The following is a 26,991-nucleotide window of genomic DNA, read 5'->3' on the forward strand; positions in this document are numbered from 1 at the left end:
TAAGTTCACTCGTTCCACTTCAGCAGCCCAGGGTTCACCGGTTCGGATCCCAGGTGCAGACATGGCACCGTGTGGCAAGCCATGCTGTGGTAGGCGTCCCATGTATCAAGTAGAGGAAGATGGGCACAGATGTTAGCTCAGGGCCAGTCTTCCTCAGCAAAACGAGGAGGATTGGCAGATATTAGCTCAGGGCTAATCTTCCTCAGGGGGGGTGGGAAAAACAGTGGGAAGAACCAGCTTCCTACAACAGAACCCTTGTGAAGAGAGATGGTTGCTTTACTACTCATTTGATGGTTTCAATCAGATGCCAAGTAAGGATATATCTGGGGATCCAACAAGAAGGGCTCTCACTCCAGTGCTCAGAAGTGCAGTTAAAGGCAGGGACCCAACTGGATTGGGAAGGTGAGAATTAGCCTGAACCGTCATAATTATAGCTAGTCATCTTTGGGTGCTTACTACAGAACAGAAACTGTCCTAAGGATGTCGTCTTCCTTAATCCTCACATCAACTGATATTTTCTCCAATTTACAGATGAGGAACTGAGGCTCAGAGAGTTTGGGGAACTTCCCTGAAGTCACACACTCTGGCCTCTCTGTCTGAGGCTAAGGGGCCATAGGGTGTTGTAACTTACTTCTCTTTTCTGAACATCAATAAAATTCAATTTAGAACTTTCTATCTTCAATGCTATCTCAAGGGGCCTACAAAAAATACTGAATGTGTGGCAATTGCCTTGGACCCACACTTGTTGGGTTGCTCTAGGCCCTGCACTGTCTTGGGAGGGCCCAGCAAATGGTATGGGGCAGAGCTGGGACTCAAACCTAAGCATTCCTGACTCCAAAGCCCAGTTGCTCTGTCAGTGAACTGTGCTACCTCTCCAACTAGAATCAGAAAGAGCTGGGTGAGAATGCTGCTTCTATCATTTATTAGTTGTATGGCATTGGGCCCCCAGGTTACTTAACTTCTCTTAAACCTGTTATCTGTATCGTGGGGATAACAATGGCACCTACCTTCCCAGTGGGTGGTAAGGACAGATCACAGTTCCTACCTGGCAAACAGTAGGAGCTTCTACTTTCCACAAAGGTTAAATCCCTTATCCCTCATCTTCTAGGTTAGGGAAGAGATTCTCACATTTTATTATGCTTTAGATCCATCGGTGGTGAGAGCAGGGGACACAAGGGGTGGGCAGACCCAAATTCTTGGACCTCATCCTAGAGTGACGCTTTAGGGCTGGGGTGGGGTTCAGGAATCTGCATGTTGGACCTGTCCCCAAGGAATTTGGATCCTGCAGTTCTGCTGCCTGGCTTTTAAATTTTTTTTTTTTAATATTGGCACCTGAGCTAACAACTGTTGCCAATCTTTTAAAAAAAATTTTCTGCTTTTCCTCCCCAAATCCCCCCAGTACATAGTTGTATATATTTTAGTTGTGGGTCCTTCTAGTTGTGGCACATGGGACGCCGCCTCAATATGGCCTGACGAGTGGTGCCATGTCTGTGCCCAGGATCCAAACCAGCAAAACCCTGGGTTGCCAAAGTGGAGCGCGCGAACTTAACCACTCGACCACGGGGCTGGCCCCTGCTGTCTGGCTTTTAATAACTCTGGATAGTAATTGAAATCTAAGCTGATAGACCAGTGGGATGTGAAGTGCCTTTGCAAAAGTTCTGCATCCTTCCTGCACTGGCCTCCAACTGTGTCTATGCAAACCCCTTTGCCCCTTGCCCAATCTAACTTTATTTCCCCTTCCATTCTGACCCCTTCCCCATAGTCTTTCCTTTTCTTACTTCCTAGCTTCCTCTCTACCTCTTGGTGCACCCTCCCCTCAGCTCAGCCGGCATTCCTATGCACAGGCCATTTCTCTGCCAGTCCCTTTATCTGCAATGCCCTTTCCTCTAGTCATCTGGAAGCCTCAGATCAAAAGTTGCTTCCTCCAGGATACCTTTCAAGCTCTTAAGTTCCATAGCACTTTGCAGGTGCCTTTATTATTGTTCAAATCACAAGGTAATGTGAGATTTTTTTCTCTGGCTGGGGTCTACCTGGTGGATTCATGGTCCATATATGAAATCTTTTGTGGAAATGTGCACCATGTGTGTGCGTTTCCCTCTCCTTCACAGCACCCCCCACCCCCGACCCCAGCCCCAGATCCATAGCTTTATTTAGCCTCACAAAGGGATGTAGAGGAAGACAAGCCTGCAGACTTTGCAGAGAGGTGGAGAGGCCTGGGAAGTAAGAGAAGATCAGGATATGGGGGCTCCTGAAAAGGCAGACAAGAGATTACACTGCTGGATTCCCACAGCTTTTGCAGCCAGCAGCTGCCCCAAAACTCAGTGGAATAACTGAGGGATGTTGCATGCTTGTGCAATGTTTGAGGGTCACACTTGTGCCAAGTCACTGATACTCTTGCTGTGCCAATTATGACCAGAAACACTATCCTTTTGCAAGTAACCAGATTTCCCTAGTATATCCCTTACTTTCTACCTTGTTAAAAATGAGTTTAACAACCAAGAGAATATTTAGCCTCTATGTCCTTACTTCTAATCTTCCTGCTCAACCACTAACTGTAGTGAACACACTCAGCACTCAGACTCATCTAGCCTAACACCCAGGAGGGGCAGTTCTCACTCCTGGAGAGAGAATTACTGAAGGGGCAGCCCCCACACCGTGGGGGGCGACGCTCCCAACAGCCGGTTTTATCCATGGAGACAGGCACTGGGATCTCGACCTTCCCAGAGAAATGAGGGACACCTTCCTTCTCGGATGGGCTGTTGGAGCACAGGACCCCGGGCCGAGATCAGCGGAGCTTGCTTCTAAGAACTGGCCTATTCCCCAGCCAGCCCTGTAGCCATCCCCAAGGACCCCCAGACCTGAATGTAACCGCACCTCTCCGTGCGCCGCCAAAACCCAGGCACTGGGCTCCCAATTGACTCAAAGCCTGCATGTGTGAAGTGTCTGGAGCACCGCAGCGCACCCTCTGCTACTTTTGACTTTTTGTTCTGAGTCAATTTGAAAGAAAAACGTCACTTCTACGATGGAAAGCAAACTACATGGCTGGATGAGAATAAGCGGACCCTTGAGCTTCATGCTGCACGGAGCTGATGGGGGGGCTGAATGCCCAGGGGACCTCAGGCGATCCCTTGGTATAAGGTATGGTCAAAACATGTATGTTTTTCCTGAGAGCCGCCAGGCGGGAGGCTCCAACTTGGGCCTGCGCTCTGCTCGCTGGGCTGCGCTGACGCCCTCGGGGAGGCAAAAATAGGGTAGGCATTATTGGTCGCATTTTACAAGTGGGCAATCTTCGTGGAAGGCGGCCAAGTGACGGCCCCAATGATACGCAGATAATGCTGAGGCCAGGCGAGGTCAGGAACCCAGAAGCCAGGATCTTGCCCAACGCAAGCCCTGCTGGAAGCTGGCAGTGAGGGCGCGTTCCGCCTGGCAGCGGAGGCATCGCCTCTCCGTGCCGCGCTGGTCCGAGCCTCCCAAGACCCCGCACCCACGCTGAGGTTGGGAACCCTCGGGACTCCGAGAGCGCTGGCCCCGCCCCGCGGCTCCTCCGGGCCCCGCGATTGGTTCCGCGGCCGGGGGAGGGGCCGGAGCCTACGTGATGGCGTCAGGCGCCTCCGGCGTCGCTTCCTGTTGTCAGTGGCCGGGAGGCCGCAGCGTCGGGTCTGAGGCTTAGGGGCAGCCGCGGCCGGGAGTACCCCCGCCCCCTCCCCGCTCCCTTTGGTGAGTTCGGGGTCGGGGGCGAGGAGGGCCGCGGAGGGGCGGCGGGGCTGAGACGCGAACGGACGATGGGCCAGCAGTTCTCTCCGTGATCCCAAACCCCTGGTTGCCTCGCGACGGTCCTGCTTCAGAGCCCTCACCCTTCCCAGCCCGCGCCCCGCGCCCCACCCTACTCCGACCCTAGCCTTCGGCCCGCACTGCCCTTGCTGGCCTGTCCCCTCCATCTTCTCCCACCCGTGGCGTGACCCCATCCCTAACCCCGTCCCCTCACCACCGGTCTTACGTAAAGGCAGCCTCCTCCTTGACCCCAGTCTAGCCCAGTTCCAACCCCGATCTCCATCTCTCCGCCTCCCTCTAACACATCACGTCCTCACCCCTCAACCCCTTTGGCAATCCTAATGCTCCACGCAAACGTCCTAGAGACCCACCATTCTAGTTTGCCCTTTTCTGGCTCAGCTTTCTTATCCCAATCTCCCACAACCCTCTGCTCAGCTCCTCAAGGTCTCCTCAACCTAAACACTCTATCTTTGTCCCACTCTCATTTAAGACCCACCACCAAGGTAGATGCCGTTTTGACTCACCCCTTTCTTCGTGATAACTCTGATCACAGTCCTGTTCTAAGTCTTGTATGTATCTTCTTGTCCTCCCAGACTCAACCCGTAACTTCCTAGCCCATCGTATCCTTCCTTACTATCTCCAACCATCCTGAGGACACTTCATCTCTAAGTCTTTTCTAGACTGCCACCAACTCTTGCTGCCCCAGTTCTTACCACCCTCACCCCATCTTATTAACAATGAGGTCTCCATGTCCCTTCACCTCTGCTGTCCCCACCTCAACTCTTCACTCCCACTCTGCACCCATTCTTTCCTTGACCCAGACCCTTTCAGTATGAGAACTTAGTGCAGGGTCCCCTGCCAACCCCACCAGCTGCCACTCAACAACCAAATCTAGGTGCTTGCTCAGAGCTGGGCTGTTAAGAGACTGGGCAGCTTGATTGGTGCGTGGGCCCCAGAGGGTAAATAAGTGTGGAGGAGTAGAGATCCCCCTCTTGGGTTAGGGGTTTTTCCTGGGTGTCTGATTCCCTGTACCTGTTCTTAGGGACTGTGTTGTCAGCATTCACGTTAAATTACTTTGGCTGGCATCTGGAATGGTAGGTATCATCCAAATACCTGGAAGGTGAAGAATGGCCACACACCTAGCTCACTCATCCGGGGGCAGCAGCCATCACTTCCTTTTGGCTGGTGTTCTGGCCCTGGGGAAACTCAGCAAATACCACTGTGTAGGGTTGGCTGTGGTCACAGAACCACATCCCTGTGGATTGTCCTGGTACTTGTAAAGGAGCCTCACCTAGTGCTCCTCCTGGCTAGAGCTGATAGCGGATCAGTCCCAACACTGAACACAGGGAGCACAGTGGATGCGAGAGGTGATGTTATGTGTTGTGAAGAGTAGAGGTGTGTGGATTCTGGGGAGGCTGAGGCATAGATGGATACAGAGGCTGTTGAATCACTTCCTCTTTTTGCAGGTGCTGGATCATTGAGTTTTGGCCATTTTGATTACCCATGAACACAGGGAGCTGTGTTATCTCAGAGTAGCCAAGGCAGAGGGACATTCCTGAGTCACTCAGGCCCTGTGCTCAGCATTTATAATCTCCTGGGCTTTGTGGGTGCACATTCTCTCCAAATTCTGGTGACCTAGCTTCAGAGGGTTGGCTATTTGACAGCAATTTAAAGAGCTACAGACAGGACCCATTTTCTTTGCTTGCTGTTTACAGTCTTGTTCCTCTGAAAATTAAATGCCCTTCTACCTTCAATATTCCCCCCTTAAGGTGCGATATATCTGAATGGTTTTCAGCTTGGTTTAAAGGAAGGAGTTCCACAGTGACCCCCCACCCCCCCACTGGAGAGTCGTAGACCTCAGCTTCCCACAATCTGTGAAATGGAGATACCTGCCCTGAGCCTTATTTTATTTTGTTCATCAGTTGATTCAGCAAGTATTTTTTGGGTACCACTGGGTGCCCTGCACTGTTCTAGGTATTAGAAATGCAATGGTGAATGAATCGGGGGAAGTTCCTGTTTTTATTCATTCAAAGTTTGGTCCTTGCTAGAATCCTAAGAATACGGAGGAGATGGGTGTTATTGGAGGGAAGAAAGACAGATAGCCAGTGTCCACTGACTTCACATTTCTGGCCTCACCTTTAGTCCTTGGTCTAGGAATCACAAGCTCGAAGTTTCTCTCCCTCCAGCTGGTATTCATTGCTTCGAAGGCCTAGTTCCCCCAGCACACCCCCTCTGTCCCACCCCTCACAGGACACTTGTCCCGAAATCCAACTTTCTTCAGGTGGAAGGAGGTGCTATTTACTCATTCAGCACTCATGTGTCTGAAAGATCAGCTGCTTTTCTGAATCAGAAGATAACTTTGTCATTCTTTTCCAACTGATAACTTTGTCATTCTTTGCCATCTGAAAAACATGACTCATCAGTTGGTACAGCAGCTGGATGGCTTAAACGGCAGGCTGTTGTTCTGAACAGCCAGCTACAGGACTGGATTCAGGCCAGTGAGAGGAGGCTGTGGGGAATGGCTGAGAAGTCTCTAAGGGGAAGAGGTTGCTGTTTACTGATGGATGGAGTGTTTCAAAAGCAGTGACACCAAGTCATCCATTTCTTCTTTTAATGTAAGTTTCATTGAAGCCATTCTTCTCTTTTCTTTCTTGGCCTCTGGAGGAAGTGAAATTGGATGTTTATAGAAGGCCAGGCAGTATAATGAAGAAAAACAACCAGAACAACTCCTTTCTAACTGTATGTTGGAATTTTTAAGAGAAGACAGCTCTGAAACTTGAGTACCAGGGAGAGGACCTGGGCTCAGCTGGTTAGGGCGACAGATCTGATGGGCAAGATTGTTTCTTATTGATTTTAAGCCTTATTTGATAAAATAGAGCTTCTGAGCGCCTCTTAAGAGTCTATAAGTGGGTCGGCCCGGTGGTGCAGCGGTTAAGTTTGCACATTCTGCTTTGGCGGCCTGGTGTTCGGCGGTTCGGATCCCGGGTGCGGACATGGCACCGCTTGGCAAGCCATGCTGTGGTAGGCATCCCACGTATAAAGTAGAGGAAGATGGGCATGGATGTTAGCTCAGGGCCAGTCTTCCTCAGCAAAAAGAGGAGGATTGGCAGCAGGTGTCAGCTCAGGGCTAATCTTCCTCAAAAAAAAAAAAAGTCTATAAGTAATAAGTTTACCTGAAACTCTTCGAACCAAAGGCCTGATACAGTTTGATCTGGTGAAAGGCACAGGACTTGGAATGAGGAAACCAGAGAATTCTGTCCCTTGTCTGGGGCCCGTTTCTACTAAGCCTCCGTTTTCTCCTGTTAAACAGAATTAAATGAGATTAGAGTGAGATCAGAGAAGCTTCAAGCGCTGTGTCTGGGTGAATCAATGCTTAGGGGGAAAGGCAGACTTAACGTGGTTTGGAGTTTCCTAAAGGACAGACAGAAGTCAGCTTTTCTGCTAAATACCACCAGTGATGTTGGAAGAGCCGTTTGGGAGCGTTGCCCAAGTTCTCTCCTTACTTTCTTCAGCCTAGGTCTCCTTGAAGTCACCCCTTTCTTTGGTTTGGTTCTTGGTGTCAATGAAGAGTGTTCTGAGGACAGAAAGTGAAATCAGTCCCATAGGATGGTAGACTGGGGGTCTGGGCCATCCAGGAGAGTGATGGAGCGCCGACCCAGCAATCAGGAGACCCAAAACCCCGTTCTGGTTCCATCAGCGAGTTCTGGGGTCATAGGCTGTCAGATCCCTGCCTCTGCGCCGGTTTCCTGCCTCCCTGAGGCACCGTGGAACAGACACGCAGAGGTGGGGCGCCTTGGCTTCCTACAAAGAAAGCCATGGGCTCAACCCCGGAGTCTCAGTCCTATTTTGTAAGTTGTTAAGTGGCTGTTCTCCTGGATTCCTCTGCACTGTTGTCAGTTGTTTTGTGGCTTTTCTGACACTGTTTTTTGGGAGTCTTTTCTGTTTTTTCACCCCAAATCTTCCCAGTGCATAGTTGTATATTTTAGATGTGGGTCCTTCTAGTTGTGGCATGTGGGACACCACCTCAGCATGGCCTGACTGTGGTGCCATGTCCGCGCCCAGGATCTGAACCAGCGAAACCCCTGGCCGCTGAAGCAGAGCACGTGAACTTAACCACTCGGCCACGGGGCCGGCCCCTGACGCTTTGTTTTATCTGATAGTTATGGTCTCTTGTCTGGCCTTGCTCTGACCTCTCAGCATCGGTTTACTTTGGTCTTTTAGCAGACCGTTACTTGACACACACTTACTGATAACCTCCCTCCTTCCAAAGAATACGCTGTTATTTTCAGTTAATTAGTTAATGAGGCCTTGATGGACCCAGGCTATCCCTTTAGACTGTTGAGGTCTGAGCCCTTCCGGGCCTGGGCCTGGCCTTGTGACTGGCTGAAGGCAGGGCAATTTTGGGACTTGAGGCTCCAGCTAGCAGGGCAGGCCTGAGGGGAGGCCTTAGGCCTCTGGAATTGCTGAAAGGGATTGGACCCAGGGTCCTGGAGCCAGGGCACGTGGATTGGCCTGCTGGGCTGCTGAAGGTAGCCCTGAAGGAACGCAGCCCCCAGGATCACGCATGTTTCCGGGAGGGACTCATACACACTGTACACCCCTTTTCCTGTTGCCCTGGTGGCCAGAGTGTGGAGCTGGTAACCGGAGGAGGGCCGTGAGAATCCCGGGCGGGTGGGGAACATGGTGAAGGGTGAGGCCGTCAGCCAGTGGCTGTGGCCTGGGGCAGTGTCTTCCTGGCGGTCTATCACACCCTGCTCGAGCTGGCTCTGCAGAGGCCATCTTCCACACACACCTGCCTCCCTCTGCGTGTCCGCACTTAGGGAGGTTGGCTCTGGGTCCTTTTACCCTCTGCCAACACCAGAGGTCTGCGATGAATCAGAGCATCTTCCACCATTTAGGGCCACCCTGCTTCTCTCATTTCCAAACCTCATGCCCCACCATTCTCCCGTACACCTTTTGCACCAGACTGGTCCTAATGTTCCCTTGCATCACCTTGCCTGGGCCCAGCGGAAGAGTCCTCCTCCCAGCCCCCTCCCCAAACCCTCCCCCTACACCCTAGCCCTAGCTCACACCCCGTCTTCTGGAAGGGAGGTGAGTGCACTCATTCAGGAGACTGGGGCTGTACCTTGAGCTGGGGTTGCCATCGTCCTGGCCGCTGGTGGTGGAGTCGGCCACTTGTCAGCCCTGGGATCTTGGGGAGTTCCTTGACCTGGGGCAGCTTCTATTTCTTATCTGTCAGGTTGAGATAATAAACAGCACTCCTAAGGTGCTTGTGTGGGAGTTACGGAGGCAATATATGTAAAGGGTACAAAACCCATTTAGCATGCGTTGGGGTTTTTTTGTTGTTTTTTTTTTGTGAGGAAGATTGTCACTGAGCTAACATCTGTTGCCAATCTTTCTTTTTTTGCTTGAGAAAGATTGTTGCCAAGCTAACATCTGTGCCAATCTTCCTCTAGTTTTTTTTTATACGGGATACCGTCACAGCATGGCTTGACGAGCAGTGCTAGGTCTGTGCCCAGAATCTGAACCTGTGAACCCTGGGCCGCTGAAGCAGAGCACATGAACTTAACTACTGTGCCACTGGACTGGCCCCATGCCTTGGTTTTATTAATTTCTTTGAGCCATAAGTTTTTGAGAGCAGAGACACCAATAACCTTTTTGGGAGGGTCTCATGCTCAGCTGTGTGGTCACTAGAGATTTGTCTAGATGTGAATGTGCTTGCCTGGTCCCAGTCTGTCCAAGTTACTGGGGTGGGACCAGGCCAGCCAACAGCTGCCCTCGAGCTCAGGCTGAGGCCTGCACCCCCACTCCCTCCTCACCCTCAGACACCCCCAGGAGAAAGCCAGCTGCCCTGAGGGATTTACCTGTGTACTGACTTCAGCGACTTGTGCATATTCATTTAGGCAGTGGCATTCTTTGTCTGTAAATTTGGGTGGCCACCTCCCCTGGGGTTATAGATACCATTAATCCTTGAGACACATCAGGCCCTGTGCTAGGTGTTTTCCACATTCATAAGTTCCATTTGAGAGGTCTGGTACAGCACCCCAGTGTGCCGAGCTGGTTAGTGGCAAATTTGAGATTAAAATCTCTGCTGTTCCCCTTGAGACACAACCCTTTGCTCAGGCTAGGCCCTCGTAGCCCGAAGGAGAAGCAGATGTGCAGCGAGGGTGCCTTCCTCTCTGAAGCTGTTTCCTCTGTCCTTTCCATCACTGAGGTGGCAGACGCTGGACTGGGACAGGAGCAGGGCAGTTGCAGGGCCCAGGCCCTGAATGTGAGTGAGCCCTGCTTCCTGCTCCCTGTGGGTTCTTGGCACCTTCCACTGCAGCTTCCCTTGCATGCTCAGCTCTGTGTCTGAATGGGCCTCTCATTCCCTGCTTTCTGTGCCAGCGTTCAGTGTGGAGGAAAGAGCCTTTCCACGCACTCCTCGGGGCTGACCCACCCCCAGCACACAGGGCTCCTCAGCGACCAAGGTCCAGCCCTCAGACTCTGTTTCCTTCCTTATTTCCTTCCCTAAACTCCACTCTCAGTTTTTACTTTTGTATTCAAAGTCCTTTCGGTTGCAGTTTGAGTCGGATTGGCTGACCTCCTGTTGCCTGCTAGGGGTTGGGGGTGGCTGAGGGTGGTGACTTGGGAGCTTTCTCATCTGACTGCCATCTGTGTCTGCAGGTGTCATGTGATTCTCCGCAGGAGCTGCTGCATGAGTGGAAATGCTCTCAGTGGTGGAGAATGGACTGGACCCCCGGGCTGCCATCCCGGTAGGTGGCCAGGGAGGATCAAGGGTGGAGAAGTGGGGCACAGGACAGCCATGTCATCAGTTTTTCTCACTTTGAAATGAGCCACTGTCCAGAAAGAGAGCCCTCAGGTTGAGAAAAAGTTATAGCAGAAGCAGGCTCTGAGGAGATCCTACCCTTTCTAGATCATGTTATTGGTGACAAAATAAGGATTTACAGAAAACAATGGGGATTTAGTATAGGTTACCTGAAGACCAAGGATCTCTCCAAAGAAAATATACAAATGACCTATAAGTACATGAAAGGACGCTCAACATCATTAGACATTAGACAAATGCAAATCAAAACCACAGTGAGATACTCCTTCACACCCACTAGGATGGCTGTAATCTAAGTGGCAGACAAACTAAGTGTTGGTGGGGTTGTGGAGAAAGTAGAACCCTCGTACATTGCTGATGGGAATGTAAAATGGTGCAGCTGTTGTGGAAAACAGTCTGATAGTTGCTCAAAGAAGTTAAACATAGAGTTACATATGACCCAGCAGTTCCATTCCTAGGTATGTACCCAAGAGAATTGAAAACATATGTCTACACAAAAACTTGTGCATGAATATTCATAGCAACATTGTAGGGAAAAAGTGGGAACAACCCAAGTGTCCATTAGTTGATGAATGGATAAATAAAATGTGGTATATCCATGCCGTGGAGTATTATTTGGCAATAAAAAGGAATGAAGTACTGATAGGGACTGCAACATAGACGAACTTTGAAAATATGCTGAGAGAAGCCAGACACAAAAGGCTGCATATTGAATGATTCCATTTATGTGAAATGTCCAGAGTAGGCAAATCCATAGAGACAGAAAGTAGATTAGTGGCTGCCAAAAGTTGAGGGAGAGGGGAATAGGGAGTGACTGCTAATGGGTACACTTTATTTTGGGGGCAATCAAAATGCTCTAAAATTAGATAGTGGCAGTAGTTGCACAGTTCTGTGAATATACTAAAAACCACTGAACTGCGTACTTTAAATGAATGAATTTTATGCCGGGAAATTATGTCTCATTCAAGCTGTTATAAAAAAGAACATTTAACTTTTCAAAGAACATTAACACGAACAGCTTTGGCTAAAATAAAAATAAAACAGTAAAATATTTATCCATAATCACCTAACAATTCAAACCAATTTTTCTGCAATCCTTCTAGTCCTTTTCCCAACACTTAAGTAATTTTGACCTTCTTATATTATGATAGAACCATCTTTACTCTGTATTTCCAAAGAACTTTGTGTATATTTTATAATTTATTCGTTTAACAAACATTTATTGAGTACTTCTACGTGCCAGAACCATGCCAGGTGGTGAGGACACAAGGATGAATGAAAAACTAATCCTGCCCTCAAGGAGTGACCCCCCCGGTGCATAGATCAGGAAGTAATATTTCCGTTTAACAGGTGAGGGAATTGAGGCTCCGAGAGGGTGAGTGAAATGTCTGAGGTGACCCAGCTGGTGACTGACAGAGCTGAAACTGAACCTAGGCCTCTGACCGCCAGGTGTAGGATCCTTCTTGTTGTAGACCACCCTCTGTTTTCTTGGTGGTGTTATTGTTGTAAAGCAACACTTTTTGCCTCTTAGCTTATTGACTCTGTGGAGTCTTGGTCATGTAAATAAGGTGGAAGGCCTCACCCCTGTCCTAGAGGAACTCCTCAAGCTCCCATAGCTGTAACTGTGATGGAGCCAATATTTAAACGTAAGATTTACATGGCTCTCTGGTCACTGAAGTTTAGTATGAAAAACGAAAAAATAAATACCTTTGCCAAAAAATAAGAGCATCTCTGGGTGGTGTAAGTATGTGATTTTCTTTTCTTCTCTATGCTTTATTTTCTATAGTTAGCATGTGCTGGTTTTGCTGTGTAGACACATACATACGAGTGTGCACACACGTGGTTGAGCATGTATTTGGCGACGGCAGAGTTACGTTCCTGGGGTCGCCGTAGGATCTTCTACAGGCTAGTGTTATGTCTGGCCCTGCCTAGGTCATCAAGAAGAAGCTAGTGGGATCCGTGAAGGCGTTGCAGAAGCAGTACGTGTCCTCGGACACAGTGGTCACCAGTGAAGACGGAGATGCCAACACCATGTGCAGCGCCCTGGAGGCCGTATTTATCCACGGCCTGCACGCCAAGCACATCCGAGCCGAGGCGGGAGGAAAGAGGAAGAAGAGTCCCCACCAGAAGCCTCTGCCTCAGCCTGTCTTCTGGCCCCTCCTGAAAGCTGTCACCCACAAGTGAGATCAGCTGGGGAGGTTTTGCTTTGGGGAGGAGCTTCAGGGTGTGGGACCCTGGGCTCTTTGTCTCCAGCTCTGCTGGAAAGCAGGGGATGCTCTATGTTCTAGAGTAGAGACGGGTGAGGTGGACCAAGCTTGATGGAGCCCCTCAGCTCAGGCAATGGCCTAGGGCTGCCTTGAGCCCCTGGGCTGGTGGCCTTTAGCAGGAGGTGCCTTTGGACTACACCTGGCACGATTAGGTAGTTGCAACAGAGGTCGTGTGGCCTGCAAAGCCTAAAGTATTTGCTGTCTGGCTTTTTACAGAAGTTTGCTGGCTCTGCCTTAGAATATTTGAATATCTTTGTGCTAAATGTTATACTTATAACGAGGTGGGATTTTTTTAAAGAGTGGAATCCCAGTAGAGCATCTGAATGTGCACCTGAGACACTTGTCTCTGTGGCCCTGGCCCTAACTGCCTGGATTTTGGAGCAAGCAGCTGGTACTACGTCTCTAAGGGCGATTAAATGCCACATTCAGCCAAAGGTGCCTTGTCAGTCTCTAATCTTCCTTTCTGTGCCTACTGCCACTGCCCTATCTCAGGTTCTTACCTCACGCCTGGGTGACAGTGGCTTTCTAATTGTCCCTCTTATCTCATTCTGTCTTTCCTTAGGTCAGTCAGCTGGGCGGAGTTGGGGGGGTGTCTGATCTTATCCAGAACAGCCCCCCTGAATTCTGCATAGCTGTGGTCAGGTCACTTTCCTGTGCAAAACCTGTAGCCTGCGGCTTCCAAATGCCAGCCCGGAGTCTGATTTACTAGGTTGGGGCCTCAGAATCTGTATCCTGACCAAGTTCCTCAGGTGGTTCGGATGCACAGCCAGGGGTGGCGACCGTTGCCCCACTTTGCCTCGCTAGTTTGATACACAAGACCCTGCGTTACCTGGCTTTGCAACCAAATCACCCACTCTTCCACCCCATGTTGTAATTGGAGTGTCCCCGCTCTTGTTACAGGTCTGATGCTTTCCTACCCTTTATGCCTTTTTTCTGTCAGTCCCTTGTGCCTAGAAGGTTCTCCTTCCATCTTTGCCTCTTGAAATCCCGTAAGGCCTGGCTCAGATACTGCTCTTTCTGTGGCATTTTTCTACTCCAGTCTGGAAATGACTGCCCAGACCCCCACCCCAACTCTGCCAACAACAGGGCTCACCCCAGTGTGCCCTTGAAAGGCAGTTACCTGGACAGGTCAGGGCCCTTGTCTTTACCCTGGGTCTTCACAGCTCCAAGGACCTCGCACTTAGGGGCTCAGCAGACATGTCTTGCATGAGCAGATGATGTCAGGAGCCCAAGGGGTAGTTGTAACAAAAAATAGCAATTATCCTTCGTGACACCTACCTCAAAAAGTTGGGGGTTATAGCTTAGTATTTCTAAATTCCCCTTAGAACCCTATTATCCAAGAATTTTTCAGGCCTATATGTATTTGTGGTCGGTGTTATTGGCTCTTGCTAACCAGTGGATAAAACGACCTCTCAGTGATTTGAGGTCATTTTTTGAAACAAGTCTCTTCCCCGCCTTCTCAGACACATTATCTCGGAACTGGAGCACCTGATCTTTGTCAGCACGGATGTGGGCCGCTGCCGGGCCTGGCTGCGCCTGGCCCTCAACGACGGCCTGATGGAGTGCTACCTGAAACTGCTGCTCCAGGAGCAGGCCCGACTGTGCGAGTACTATCAGCCCACAGCCCTGCTTCGAGACGCCGAGGAGGGCGAGTTCCTGCTCAGCTTCCTGCAGGGACTAACGTCCTTATCCTTCGAACTCTCCTACAAGTCCGCCATCCTCAACGAGTGGACGCTTACCCCACTGGCCCTCTCTGGGCTGTGCCCACTCTCTGAGCTCGACCCTCTCACTACCTCCGGTACAGAACTACAGCGGAAGGAGTCTCTGGATTCCATTTCCCATTCCTCAGGCTCGGAGGACATCGAAGTCCAGCACTCGGGCCATAAGATCCGGCGGAACAGGAAGCTCACCGCCTCCTCCCTCAGCCTGGACACGGCCAGTTCATCCCAGCTGTCTTGCAGCCTGAACTCTGATAGCTGTCTACTCCAAGAGAATGGCTTCAAGAGTCCAGACCGTTCTGAGGAGCCCATGTCCTTCGACTCAGACCCGGGAACAGCAAATGCCGATGATTCAGACCCGTCTCTGCAAGAGTGAGTGCCCCTCTGCCACTCCTTCCTCCTCTCTTTGTCCTTCCTTCTTTCTTCTCTTCCTCTTTCCCTGCCTCCCTTCCTTCCTTTAGCACGTGATTGCCTGTCACTCAGCACGGAACTCTGTTAGGGCGTAAAGAAAGACACAGGGGACATCATCTCTCTTCCTCAGGGTCTGGAGTGGCTGGGAGCTGTAACCGGAGGCAGATGGGGGCCGTGAGGAGAAGGGGTGTAGACCAGGCTCAGACGGTTCAAGCTCTCACTGTCCTGGGCGACCTTACAAGTTATTTAATCTCTCTGAGACTCCATGTAAAATATTAGTGTCTTCATCTAGAGAGAGGGAAACTAATAGTTCAGAGCTGTATTTACAACTTCCAAAAAGCATAAGGCATAAGGGTGGTCTTCTGTGCCCTCAGAAGATCTCCTGGAGGACACGATCCTGAATGATCCCTGGAGGAGGTGTAGACAACGGGGGACAAGCAAGTGTGTGCAGGAGGACGAATGGGGTGACAAACTTGACTAAAGAAGGGAGCCTGGGCAGAGTCGTCTTCATTCAGGCTTTTTAACATTAATTTTTGAATAGATAATCTATTTTTATGCTTAAAAAAAATCTCAGATGTATACAGTGAAAAGTCTTTTCCACCCAGTAAGCATAATTATTAAGTTCTTGCAAATTCTTCCAATGTTTCTAAATGCATCTATAACAAATATGAATATACAGATTTAAAAATTTTTGTTTGTTATTTCTTATTCCCCCACCTCTTTCCACAAAAGTTAGTATAACTGCACTATTCTTCACCTTGTTTTGGAGAAGATCCTTTCATCATTTCTGTAAATAAGCTGGTGTACGTGGTCTTTTAGTTCTGTGCAAGTGTCTCTGTTCAGTAAGTTCCCAGAAGCAAAATTGCTGAGCCAAAGGGGAAGTGAATTTGTAATGTTCCCAGACATTGCCTGTTTATATTCCAGCAGGAATGTACCTGTGTCCTCTCAGCCTTGTCAACAGAGGGTGTTATCACACTTTTGGATATTTGCTCATCTAAGAGGTAAAAAACGACAGCCTTTGATTAAGCACCTCTTCCTTGGACCCATGTTTCGTCAGTCTGTGTTTAGGGCCTTCTTTTCCATTCCTGCTGCTCTCTGCCCCCCTTGGTTCAGGCCTTTACGGCGGGGGGTTGGGGGGTCCTGCCTGGTGTGGGGAGAACAGCGGGATTGGCTGCGATGGGCTGGACTGGGAGCAGATCTAGTTTCAAGCCCTGTTCCACCACTTACGCGTCTGGTGATGTCGGGCAAACTGCTGACTCTTTTTGAGGTTTTATTTCTTCATCTTTAAAATGGAGATTTCCTCATAGGGCTGTTTGAGAATTAAATCAGATGCCTCTTAGTGAGTTGCACACACGAGAACATCTGGCAGGCCCCAGAAATGGCTTCTGAGCACTGAGCACACTGGAGAGGATTTTCAAATGTCAAACAGAAGGATTTAGGTATAACGTGTTGGGGAGGAGCAGTCCCCACACGAGAGATGGCTGGGCCGTGGTATGACATAGGCTCATTCACCTGAGTCCCTCGTTGTCTCTTCCTCCTCCCACAGACCAGCCAGCCTTCCCTCTGTCATGTGTCCTGCCTTTATCTCTCATGAGTCTTGTGATTGGAAAATTCCAGCTTCAGGCCGTTGAATCAGCAACCATCCACCCTGTGTGGGAAGTGTTGTCCTGGGTGTTATTTGGGAACTCAAGGAAGAGGGTCAGGATGTACAGACCAACACTGGGCAGCGATGTGAGGAACCAGCAAGCACTGAACACACAGATGCGCGGACACATCCGGCACCATCATTCTGAGAGCTGGGCTTGAAGTTAGTCAAGAGCCAGAGACCAGCATCTCTTGGAGTGTGTGTTTTAATGGTAAAGATTCTCACCAACACTTCAGAGTTCACTTAAGTTACTTTTATTATATTACTTACATGTTTATAACTCAAAATTAGGCATAAATACCTTGTGCTTATAACTCTTAACAGCTATAAAATCAAAACATCTACAAATTAAACATAAAGAAAAGTACAAAACACTTAACATTCCAAATGAAGTGTATTAATTTAATGTTTTGTGGAAACCAAATTGCAGTTTGCTGTGTGAATAGAGGATTGACAACCCTGAATAGCTTCTTTTGTGTTCGTTGGGTGTGAATTATAATTATCCCTGAGAAGCGTAGGTGCAGTCTAGTGGTTAAGAATGTGGACTCAGGAGGCAGACTGCCCGAGTCTTCCATTAACCAGCTTTGTGACCTTAGGCAAGTTACTCAACCTTTCTGACCTTGATGTTCTCATCCGTGAAATAAAGGTGATAATGCTTCAAAGGAACGCTGGGAAGATTAAATGAGTTAAGAGACATAAAGTGTTTAGAGAGTGCCTGACACATGGTCAGTGCTCAAAAGGTGGTGGTGGTGTCATTTTACTGCTGGGTACCTGTAACATCACTTCTCTCACTGCTTATCTTTATGTACACTGCTGCAAAACCTTGGTGAGTAAGAATTGTCAGATGTCGTTGTCATGAGGCCTTCCCTTGGGGGAAGTGATTCTTAGCATGTGCAGCTCACCTCTAATTTTATTAGTGGCCTTGGACTGCCCAGTAGTACCAGGTACCACCAACATGATGGTCCGCATCTTCAGGAACGCCGCAGGCTCGGGGATACTTTACAAGGTGGCCACCCAGATTCTCCAGGGAAGGCTTTTCATTTATTTCACAAGTATACACGCATGTACCCATATGTACATGAGTATATAATACATATACTTTTTTCAGATTGTTTTCTAAGTGAAAGCACAAAGTTTTAAAATTTTGGAATAGAAAGTTTTTGAAAAACACTGCCCTGAGCCAGACAGACGTGGAAGGACTATAGCAATTTCGCTGTTTTATTTCTATGTTGCATTTTCTTCGGAATTTTGGAAAATTTTCTTTCTTCTGCCTTTCCTTCAAAATCTCATCTCTAGCACTTTTTCCCACTTGATGTCCGTGTCTCTCTTATTCTCACAGGGTCCTGAAGACTAGTGCTGACTCTGGTGAAGCTTGTGAACTTGGTTTCACCTTGACCTTTGGTTTGATTTGGTGGGAGCTCTAGTTTATCATACAAGCTTCTTGCTGTTTGGTGGCATTTCTTTAGCTGTTAAGTCATTCATGTATTCTGACTCCCAGTCTACTCTGTCATTAAAATCTTTCTTATGGATTAAGATTCATTTGTGACTGATAACCATTTTGGTAATGCTAGTATTTCCAGAATTCTCCTTTTCTTATATTTTTATATTTGTATATGTGGAGGCTAAGCAGTCTTATCACTGATGATAAAAACAGCTACAATAACAAATTGAGGTTAATGTTTGTTGAGTACTTATTTTGTGCTAGACACTCTACTAAGCGTTTTACCTATATTATCTCATTTAATCTGTGTTACAGTCATATGGCAGTGCTGTGACCATGCCTGTTTTACAGATAAGGGGAGGAAGTCCATGAACCCTGGAAGCCTGTTGTGGGGCACACAGTAGTGTGCTAACCAAGGCCAGCTGGACTCTGGAGCCCTGCTCTTAATCACTCACTACGCTCCCTCGCAGGAGCTCATGAGGAGCTGGGACCTCACAGGAGACATTTATCAAGAATCTGCCTCCCTAGTTCACTTCAGAAGGTGGCCCCATTCTGTCACAATGGTTTGGACACGTACAATTGGTTAGCAAATGTGTCTTCCTTCTTTGTCTGTGGAAACTACCCCTTCGTTTCCAGAACTCATCATGGCCTACTCCCTGCCAGTTGCACCCTTGGATTTTCATCCATTTGTTGTTAAAGATTGGCACCTGAGCTAACATCTGTTGCCAATCTTTGCCAATCTTTTTTGTTTCTTCTCCCCAAATCCCCCTAGTACATAGTTGTATATTTTAGTTGTGGATCCCTCTAGTTGTGACATGTGGGACGCTGCTTCAGCATGGCCTGATGAGTGATGCCAGGTCCATGCCCAGGATCCGAACTGGCGAAATCCTGGGCCGCCGAGGCAGAGTGCGCAAACTTAACCACTCGGCCACAGGGCCAGCCCACATCTGTTTGTTTTTAGAGTGAGGCCTTAGAGCAAGAACCAGTACCCACTTGCCTTCCTAGAACTGTTCCACGCACACATTACACCTTTTCTTGTTAGTCAGCCATTTGTTTATTGAGATATGATTCACATCCCACAAAATTCACCATTTTAAAGTGTACAGTTCGGTGGTTTTCAGTACACTCACAAGGTTGTACAACATCACTGCTATCTAATTCAAGAACGCTTTCATCACCCTGTAAGGAAACCTTTACCCATTAGCTATGGATCATCAATTCTGGACATTTAATATCAATGGAATCACACAATATGTGGCCTTTTGTGACTGGCTTCTTTCACTTACTATGTTTTCAAAGTTCATCCCTGTTGTAGCATGTACCATGGCTGAATCGTATTCCATTGTAGGATACAGCACAATTTGTTTATTCATCAGTTAATGGATGTATATTTTTTTCCTACTTTTTGGCTATTATGAATAATGTTGCTAGGAACATTCATGTACAAGTTTTTGTGTGAACATGTGTTAATTCTCTTTGGTATATACCCATGAGTAGAATTGCCGAGTCATATGATGACTCTGTGTTAAACTTTTTGAGGAACTATGAAACTGTTTCCCACAGTGGCTGCACCATTTTGCGTTCCCACCAGCAGTGTATGAGGATTCCAGTTTCTCCGCATCTTTGCTGACACTTGCTATTCTCTGTCTTTTTTATTCTAGCCATCCTAGGGGAGGAAGAGTAATATCTCATTGTGGTTTTGATTTATATTTCTCTGCTGTCTCATGATATTGAGCATCTTTTCATGACTTATTGGCCATTGTGTATCTTCTTTGGAGAAATGTCTTTTCCAATCCTTTATGCATTTTTATATTAGGTTGTCTTTTTATTATCAAGTTGTGAGAGCTCTATATATTCTGGATACTAGACCCTTATCAGATATATGATAATATTTGCATAAAAGATATGCGTATCTTTTTCCTGTTCTGTGGGTTATCTTTTCACTTTCTTGATAGTGTCCTTTTGAAGCACAAAAGTTTTAAATTTTGATAAAGTCCAACTTATCTATTTTTTATTGTTGCTTATACATTAGATGCCATATCTATGAAACCATTGCCTGATCCAAAGACGTGAAGATTTACACCTGTTTCCTTCTAAGAGTTGTATAGTTTTAGCTCTTACTTTTAGATCTTTGATCTACTTTGAGTTAGTGTTTTTGGATGGTGTGAGATAGGGGTCCAACCTCATTCTCATGCATGGGACTGTTCACTTATCCCAGCACCATTTGTTGAAAAGACTATTCTTTCCCCATTGAAATGTCTTGGTGCCCATGTTGAAAATCAGTTGCCTGTAAATGTATGGATTGGTCACCTCTTGTTGACTAGAATGTCTTGAAATGTTGTTTGGTGTAGATGAAATGATGGTGTAGATAAGAGCAGAGCTCAACCAGAAGACAATCAGGTAAAAACTTGAATTCTAAAATCCTTATTTCCGGGGCCAGCCTGGTGGCATAGTGGTTAAGTTCATGTGCTCTGCGTCAGTGGCCCGGGGTTCACAGGTTCAGATCTTGGGCGTGGACATACATACCGCTCATTAAGCCATGCTGTGGTAGTGTCCCACAGATGTTAGCTCAGGGCCAATCTTCCTCACCAGAAAAATAAATAAATAAAATAAAATCCTCATTTCCATAAGCCCACATTAAGGGGAGTTTGATGTGTCTTCTGGACCCAGTCTAAGCCGTCAGGGCAGATATGTGCAATCTCTTGGGCTCCAGACAGCTTTGTTGCCATGTGAACCTGCATTTGTCCCTGATGTACTCCATTGGGTTCATAAACAGAGGCGGAAACAGCAAATAGGTTTACTTCAGAAACAAACCTTGGATTCTCAGAAGCCTCAGGAGAGGGAGGAGCAGCCACTACCCAGTGCACATTCTGGAAGGCCCAGACATGTTTCATGCATTCTTGTCTGTGTGCATGTACACAAAGGCAGGAACACTGGCTCCTGTGGCCCCAGAAGCACCACTGAGTGGCAGGGAGAGCCCGTCCCATCCAGAGGAGTGAGTAGGTACATACCCCACGTATCCTTGTATACATACGTGCACACCTCTGTGCACAGTGGTCTCCAGCAGCAGTTTCAGGGAACATGAGGCTTCTCTGACTTCACCCCCAGTGCAGCTCTGAGGTGGACCAGCTTTTTTTTTTTGAGGAAGATGAGCCCTGAGCTAACTGCTGCCAATCCTCCTCTTTTTGCTGGGGAAGACTGGCCCTGAGCTAACATCCGTGCCCATCTTCCTCTAGTTTATATGTGGGACGCCTACCACAGCATGGCTTGCCAAGCGGTGCCATGTCTGCACCTGGGATCCGAACCGGCGAACCCCAGGCCGGTGAAGCAGAACGTGCGCACTTAACCGCTGCGCCCCCGGGCCGGCCCCTGGACCAGCTCTTGTACCTCACCCCAACCCTGCTGCCCAGTGACTGTTCCGGGAACAAAGTGGGTCCTCACTTCACCTAAGTGCATGTCGCAGGGAGCGAAGTCTTGGTGCCTCAGCTGCTTGTGCCGTTGGGGAGCCCAGCTCTGAGACACGGTTCACCGAGGCTCTCCATGGACAGCCGGCAGAAATGATTGCCCACATAACCGTTTGTTTGGCTAGCAAACTCTCCAGGCCCACAGTTAGCCTGTTCAGTAGGTCAAAGGCAATCAGTTCTCATTCACATCGAGTCCTTTTTCGCTGCTCTGTGAGCTTTTTCACCTGAGCTCCTGGGCTCCGTGACTCCCCTGCCCGCCCAGCCTGCCTGGGTCCCAGCTCGGGAGAAGCTTCCGTGAGGAGTGTCAGCAGAGGAGGGCCTGTGGGAGGAGGAGTGCGGTGGATGAGGAAGAGAGGTTTTTAAATCACAAAACACCATTTTTCCATTCTTACCACTGCCCCAGTAGCCTTGGGCATTCTGGCTGACAACTTGTCACACAGGTTTCTTTGTTTAAAAACTTCTAGGGTGTTGTCGGAATTCAGCAAAGCCCAGGTCAACTCTGCGCCAACCAACGGACTGAGCCGGGAAACGGAGATTCCCACGCTGCAGGCCTCACTCTCCCTCCACGGCCTCGACACCAGCGCACGCCTGCACTTTGATGTGCCTGCACAGCGCCGCCCTGCCCAAGCGTCCTCTGGGACTTGCGATGGTGGCCACAAGCAGGAGCCACTTTCCCAGGCACCCGGGACCCTGGGCTTGCCGCAGCTGGGCACTGCCCAAGCTGCCTCTTCAGGGAGCACTTCCAGCCAGCAGCCTCTTAGTCCTGTGAGAGAGAGGACCAGAGCAGGCAGTGGCCAGCAGAAGCCCCCGGAGGATGACGGAGCTGGACTGAGCCTTGCGGTTTCCTCACCCACCAGTCCGGTGAGTGGTACGAGTTGTTGGCGGGAGGTCTTGGTGAAATGTCCCAGAGCTGGTGTGGGGTTTCCCCAACTCGTGACACCGAGTGGTCTCTGCCTTCTCCCCCTCAGCCCCCTCTCCCTGCATGACGTTAGTGTTACTAGCATCGTGATGACAGAGCTGATGCTTCTTGGTGTGTGAGTAGTGGATATGAGCCAGGCACCATGCCCAGCACTTCCCATGCGTATCTCCTGTTGTCTTCACACCCACCCTGTGGAGAAGGTGATGCTCGTCTGACCACAGACTCTGCTCTTAGCCACTGTCGGTTGCTGGTGCTTAAGGCCTTGGGCAGGGCACATCGCCTCACGGAGCTTTGGTTTCCTCCTCAGTACTTGTTATTATTAAATTAATATTTTTATAAAATATCAGGTTTTAAAAATACTCATTCTGCAATGTGAACCGGATTTAGAATTGCACTGTCCAGCATGGCTGCTAATAGCCACACATAGCTATTGAGCACTTAAAATGTGGCCAGTCCAAGTTGAGATAAGCTGTGTAAAAAGAGCACTGGGTTTTGAAGGCTTAGTATGAAAAAAAAAGAAAAATATCTCATTAATAATTTTTTACTGATTGCATGTTAAAATGAAAATATTTTAGATATATTGGGTTAAACTATATTATTCAAATTAATTTTACCTATTTCTATTTACATTTTTTAAATGTGACTACTGGAACATTTAAAATGATATATGTGGCTTGCATTGTATTTCTGCTGGACAGCGCTGTTCTGGAATAAGATAATCCAGTTTGTTGATAACCCGAGAGGAGCCAGCACTGGGAATGTCCTGGAGAGAGCCATGGGTGGAGAGGCTTGAGGACAGTTGACCTGGGGAAGCAGCAGTCAAAGCTGAGAACCCACGCTCTTTTGCCCTTTCACATTTGTTCTTGGGTCATGAAAAGCAGAGGTAGGAATTTGCAGGCACCTGTGCACACACGAAGCCTGGAGTTTATCCCAGCTGAGGTCTGGGGCTGATATTGGGTTACAGTCTTGCTTTTTCAGCTCCATCCAAGCACATCTCTCCTTTGGCCTGTAGCTTCCAGATCCTATAACTCAAGATGAGGCCAGGGCCATGAAATAGACTAGAAGAGACACACACCCCCTCTTTTTCTTTAATAGCTTTATTGAGCTATAATGCACATACCTTGCAAGTCACCAAACTATGTAGTTCAATTTTTTTCATATTTTCAACCATCACCACAATCTAATTTTAAATCATTTTCATCCTCCATGAAAGAAACCACTTACCCATTAGCAGTCACTCCCCATCCCTCTCTCCTCCCCCTACCTTTCTCCTCTCAACCCCTGGAAACTACTACTTTATCTACAGATTTGTTATTTTGGACATTTCACATAAATGGAATCATAGTAACCTTTTGTGACTGGCTTATTTCAATTAACATGATATTTTTAAGATTCATCCATATTGGCACATGCATCTGTACTTCATTCCTTTTTATTGCAGAGTAATATTGCATTGTAGCTTCCGTCATATGGACGTATCACATTTTTTTTATCCTTTCATCAGTTGATAGACTCTAGGGCTTTTTTCCACTTTTTGGCAATTATGAACAATGCTGCTATGAATATTCATTTTCAAGTTTTTGTGTGGACATGCGTTCTTAATTCTCTTGGATGCATACCTAGGAGTAGAACTCTTGGATCATATCTCCACTCTATATTCAACCTTTTGAGGAGCTGCCAGACTGTTTCCAAAGCAGCTGCCCCACTGTATGTTCCTCCCAGCAGTGTATGCCCGTGCTCCTTTCCAACACTTCTTACTGTCTTTTTAAAAATCATTATTATTATTGCTGTCCTAGTGGGTGAGAAGTGGTATCTCATTATGGTTTTGATTTGCATTTCCCTGATGGCTAATGATGTTGAGCATCTTTTCATGTGCTTATTTGCCATTTGTGTTTCTTCTTTGGAGAAATGTCTATTCAGAACTTTCGCACTTTTTAAATTAGATTGGCTTTTTATTGTTGAGTTATAATAGTTCTTTATATATTCTGGATTCTAGACCCTTATTAGGTGTGTGATTCGTAAATATTTTATCCCATTCTATGAATTCTTTTCACTTTCTTTTTTTTTTTTTGAGGAAGATTAGCCCTGAGCTAACTACTGCCAGTCCTCCTCTTTTTCGCTGAGGAAGCCTGGCCCTGAGCTAACATCCATGCCCATCTTCCTCTACTTTATATGTGGGACGCCTACCACAGCATGATATGCCAAGCGGTGCCATGTCCGCACCTGGGATCCAAACCTGGGAACCCTGGGCCGCCAAGGAACATGCGCACTTACTGCTGTGCCACCAGGCCAGCCCCGTAAGAAGCTATCTTTTTTTTTTGTTTTTTTTGAGGAAGATTAGCCCTGAGCTAACATCTTCCGCCAATCCTCCTCTTTTTGCTGAGGAAGACTGGCCCTGAGCTAACATCCGTGCCCACCTTCCTCTACTTTATATGTGGGACGCCTGCCACAGCATGGCATGGTGCCATGTCCACACCCAGGATCCAAATCGGTGAACCCCAGGCCGCCGAGAAGCAGAACGTGTGCACCTAACCGCTGCGCAACTGGGCCAGCCCCTTCACTTTCTTGATGGTATCATTAGCAACATAAAAGTTAAATTTTGGTATCGTCTAACATATCTATTTTTTCTTTTGTCATTTGTGCTTTTGGTGTTGTGTCTAAGTATGCATTTCCTAATCCAAGGTCATGAAGATTTACTCCTGTGTGTTCTTCTAAAACTTTTATAGTTTTATTTCTTACATTTAGATCTATGATCGATTTTGAGTTAATTTTTATATATGGTATAAGGATGAGGTCCACCTTCATTCTTTTGCATATGGATATACAGTTGTACCAGCACTATTTATTGAAAAGACTATTTCCCTGTTTTAAAAATTTTTGAGGAATGCTGTATTTAAAGCACCCAGATCCTCAGTATACATCTCCGTGAGTAATTATATATGATGTACACTCAGTAACCACCATCCAGGTCAAAATATAGAACACTGCCAGCCGCAGAATCTCCCTCATGCCTTCTCCCAGTAATTATCCCCTCCAAAGGAAAGCACCATTCTGACCTCAGGTACCATAGATTCATTTGTGCTGTCATGGAACTTCATATAAATGTAATCATACAATATGTGCTCTTTTTGCTTCTTTCACTGAACGTTATGTCTGTGAGATTCATCTGTACGTACAACATGAGGCTATAGTTTGTTCTTTTCCATTGTTCTACAGTATTCCATTTTGAGAATATGTCACAATGTATTTGTCCATTCTCCTGCTAACAGACGTTTGAATTGTTTCCAGGTTTTGGCTAGTATGAAGAAAGCTGCTGTGAACATTCTCGTACTTGCCTTTGGTGACCCTGTGCACTCGTTTCTGTGGTGTACACCTAGGGATGGAGTTGCTGGGTCATTGTTAGGCATATGTTCAGTAGATACGGCCAAACAGTTTTCTAACGGTGCTTGTACTAGCTTATACTCACGTTAGCAGTATATGAGCATTTTCATTGCTCTTCATCCTAGCCAATGGTGTCATCGATCTTTTTAATTTTAGCTACTCTAGGAGATGTGTAGTGGTATCTCACTTTGGTTTTAATTTGCATTTCCCCGATGACTAATGATATTGATACCTTTTCATTTGCTTATTGGCCATTTGATCCTCTTTTGGAAGTGTCTTTTTTTTTTGAGGGAGATTAGCCCTGAGCTAACTACTGCCAATCCTCCTCTTTTTGCTGCGGAAGACTGGCCCTGAGCTAACATCCATGCCCATCTTCCTCTACTTTATATGTGGGACACCTACCACAGCATGGCTTTTTGCCAAGCGGTGCCATGTCCGTACCCGGGATCCAAACTGGTGAACCCTGGGCTGCCGAGAATCGGAACGTGTGGACATAACCACTGTGCCACCGGGCTGGCCCCCTGGAAGTGTCTAAGTCATTGTCTCATTCTTAAATTGAGTTTGTGCATATTTTCCTTACTGATTTGTAAGGGCTCTTTATATATTATGGATATGTCTTTTACTAGAGAAAAAATATGTGTATAGTTGTATATAGCAAGTGTCTTCTTCCAGTCTATGATGTGCCTTTTAAATCTCTTCATGGTGTCTTTTGTTGGACAGAAGTTCTTGATTTAAATGATCTTCAATTTATCAGTCTTTCTGTTTATGGCTAATGTGTTTTGTGTCTTAAAAATCTTTGTCTACCCTAAGGTTGTGAAGGCTATGAAAACCCCTGTATTTTCTTCTAGAAGCTTTAATATTTTACCTTTTGCAATTAGGTTTATCATCCATCTGGGATTAATTTTTGTATATAGTGTGAGGTAGGAGTCAAAGCTCGTGTTTTTCCATATGGATATCTGATGGACTAGAACCGTTTACTGAAGATGACTTCATGAATCACGTAGCTGTGTAAGTGAGGGTCAGACTCTCCGTTTTTGCTGTCTTGAAGAGTGCTTCAGAGCCCAGAATGTCATGGAACCCTGAAGGCTGTGACCAGGCAACTGCCAAGCACACTGAAGGTTGGAGAGGAAAGGCTCTGCCGCCCC

General features: G+C 47.5%; 1 protein-coding gene across 4 annotated transcripts in view; it reads left to right on the plus strand.

The window, feature by feature from the left end:
* The first annotated feature begins 3,567 nt into the window (after positions 1–3,567).
* The window catches only part of PLEKHM1 (pleckstrin homology and RUN domain containing M1), a 46,662-nt gene continuing 23,238 nt past the window's right edge, over positions 3,568–26,991 (plus strand). The window contains exons 1-6 of one of the 4 annotated variants that reach the window (XM_070227134.1): positions 3,609–3,717; positions 9,895–10,042; positions 10,438–10,526; positions 12,533–12,780; positions 14,331–14,957; positions 22,011–22,407. In XM_070227134.1, coding sequence (XP_070083235.1) covers positions 10,479–10,526; positions 12,533–12,780; positions 14,331–14,957; positions 22,011–22,407 — 1,320 coding nt within the window. In that variant the 5' untranslated portion in view covers positions 3,609–3,717; positions 9,895–10,042; positions 10,438–10,478. Of the gene's footprint in view, positions 3,718–9,894; positions 10,043–10,437; positions 10,527–12,532; positions 12,781–14,330; positions 14,958–22,010; positions 22,408–26,991 lie in introns of all 4 variants that reach the window. The other 3 variants (XM_070227135.1, XM_014739613.3, XR_011423164.1) reach the window with 3 other exon arrangements.

This window comes from Equus caballus, chromosome 11 (genome assembly GCF_041296265.1).
Source record: "Equus caballus isolate H_3958 breed thoroughbred chromosome 11, TB-T2T, whole genome shotgun sequence".
Classification (NCBI taxonomy): Eukaryota; Metazoa; Chordata; class Mammalia; order Perissodactyla; family Equidae; genus Equus; species Equus caballus.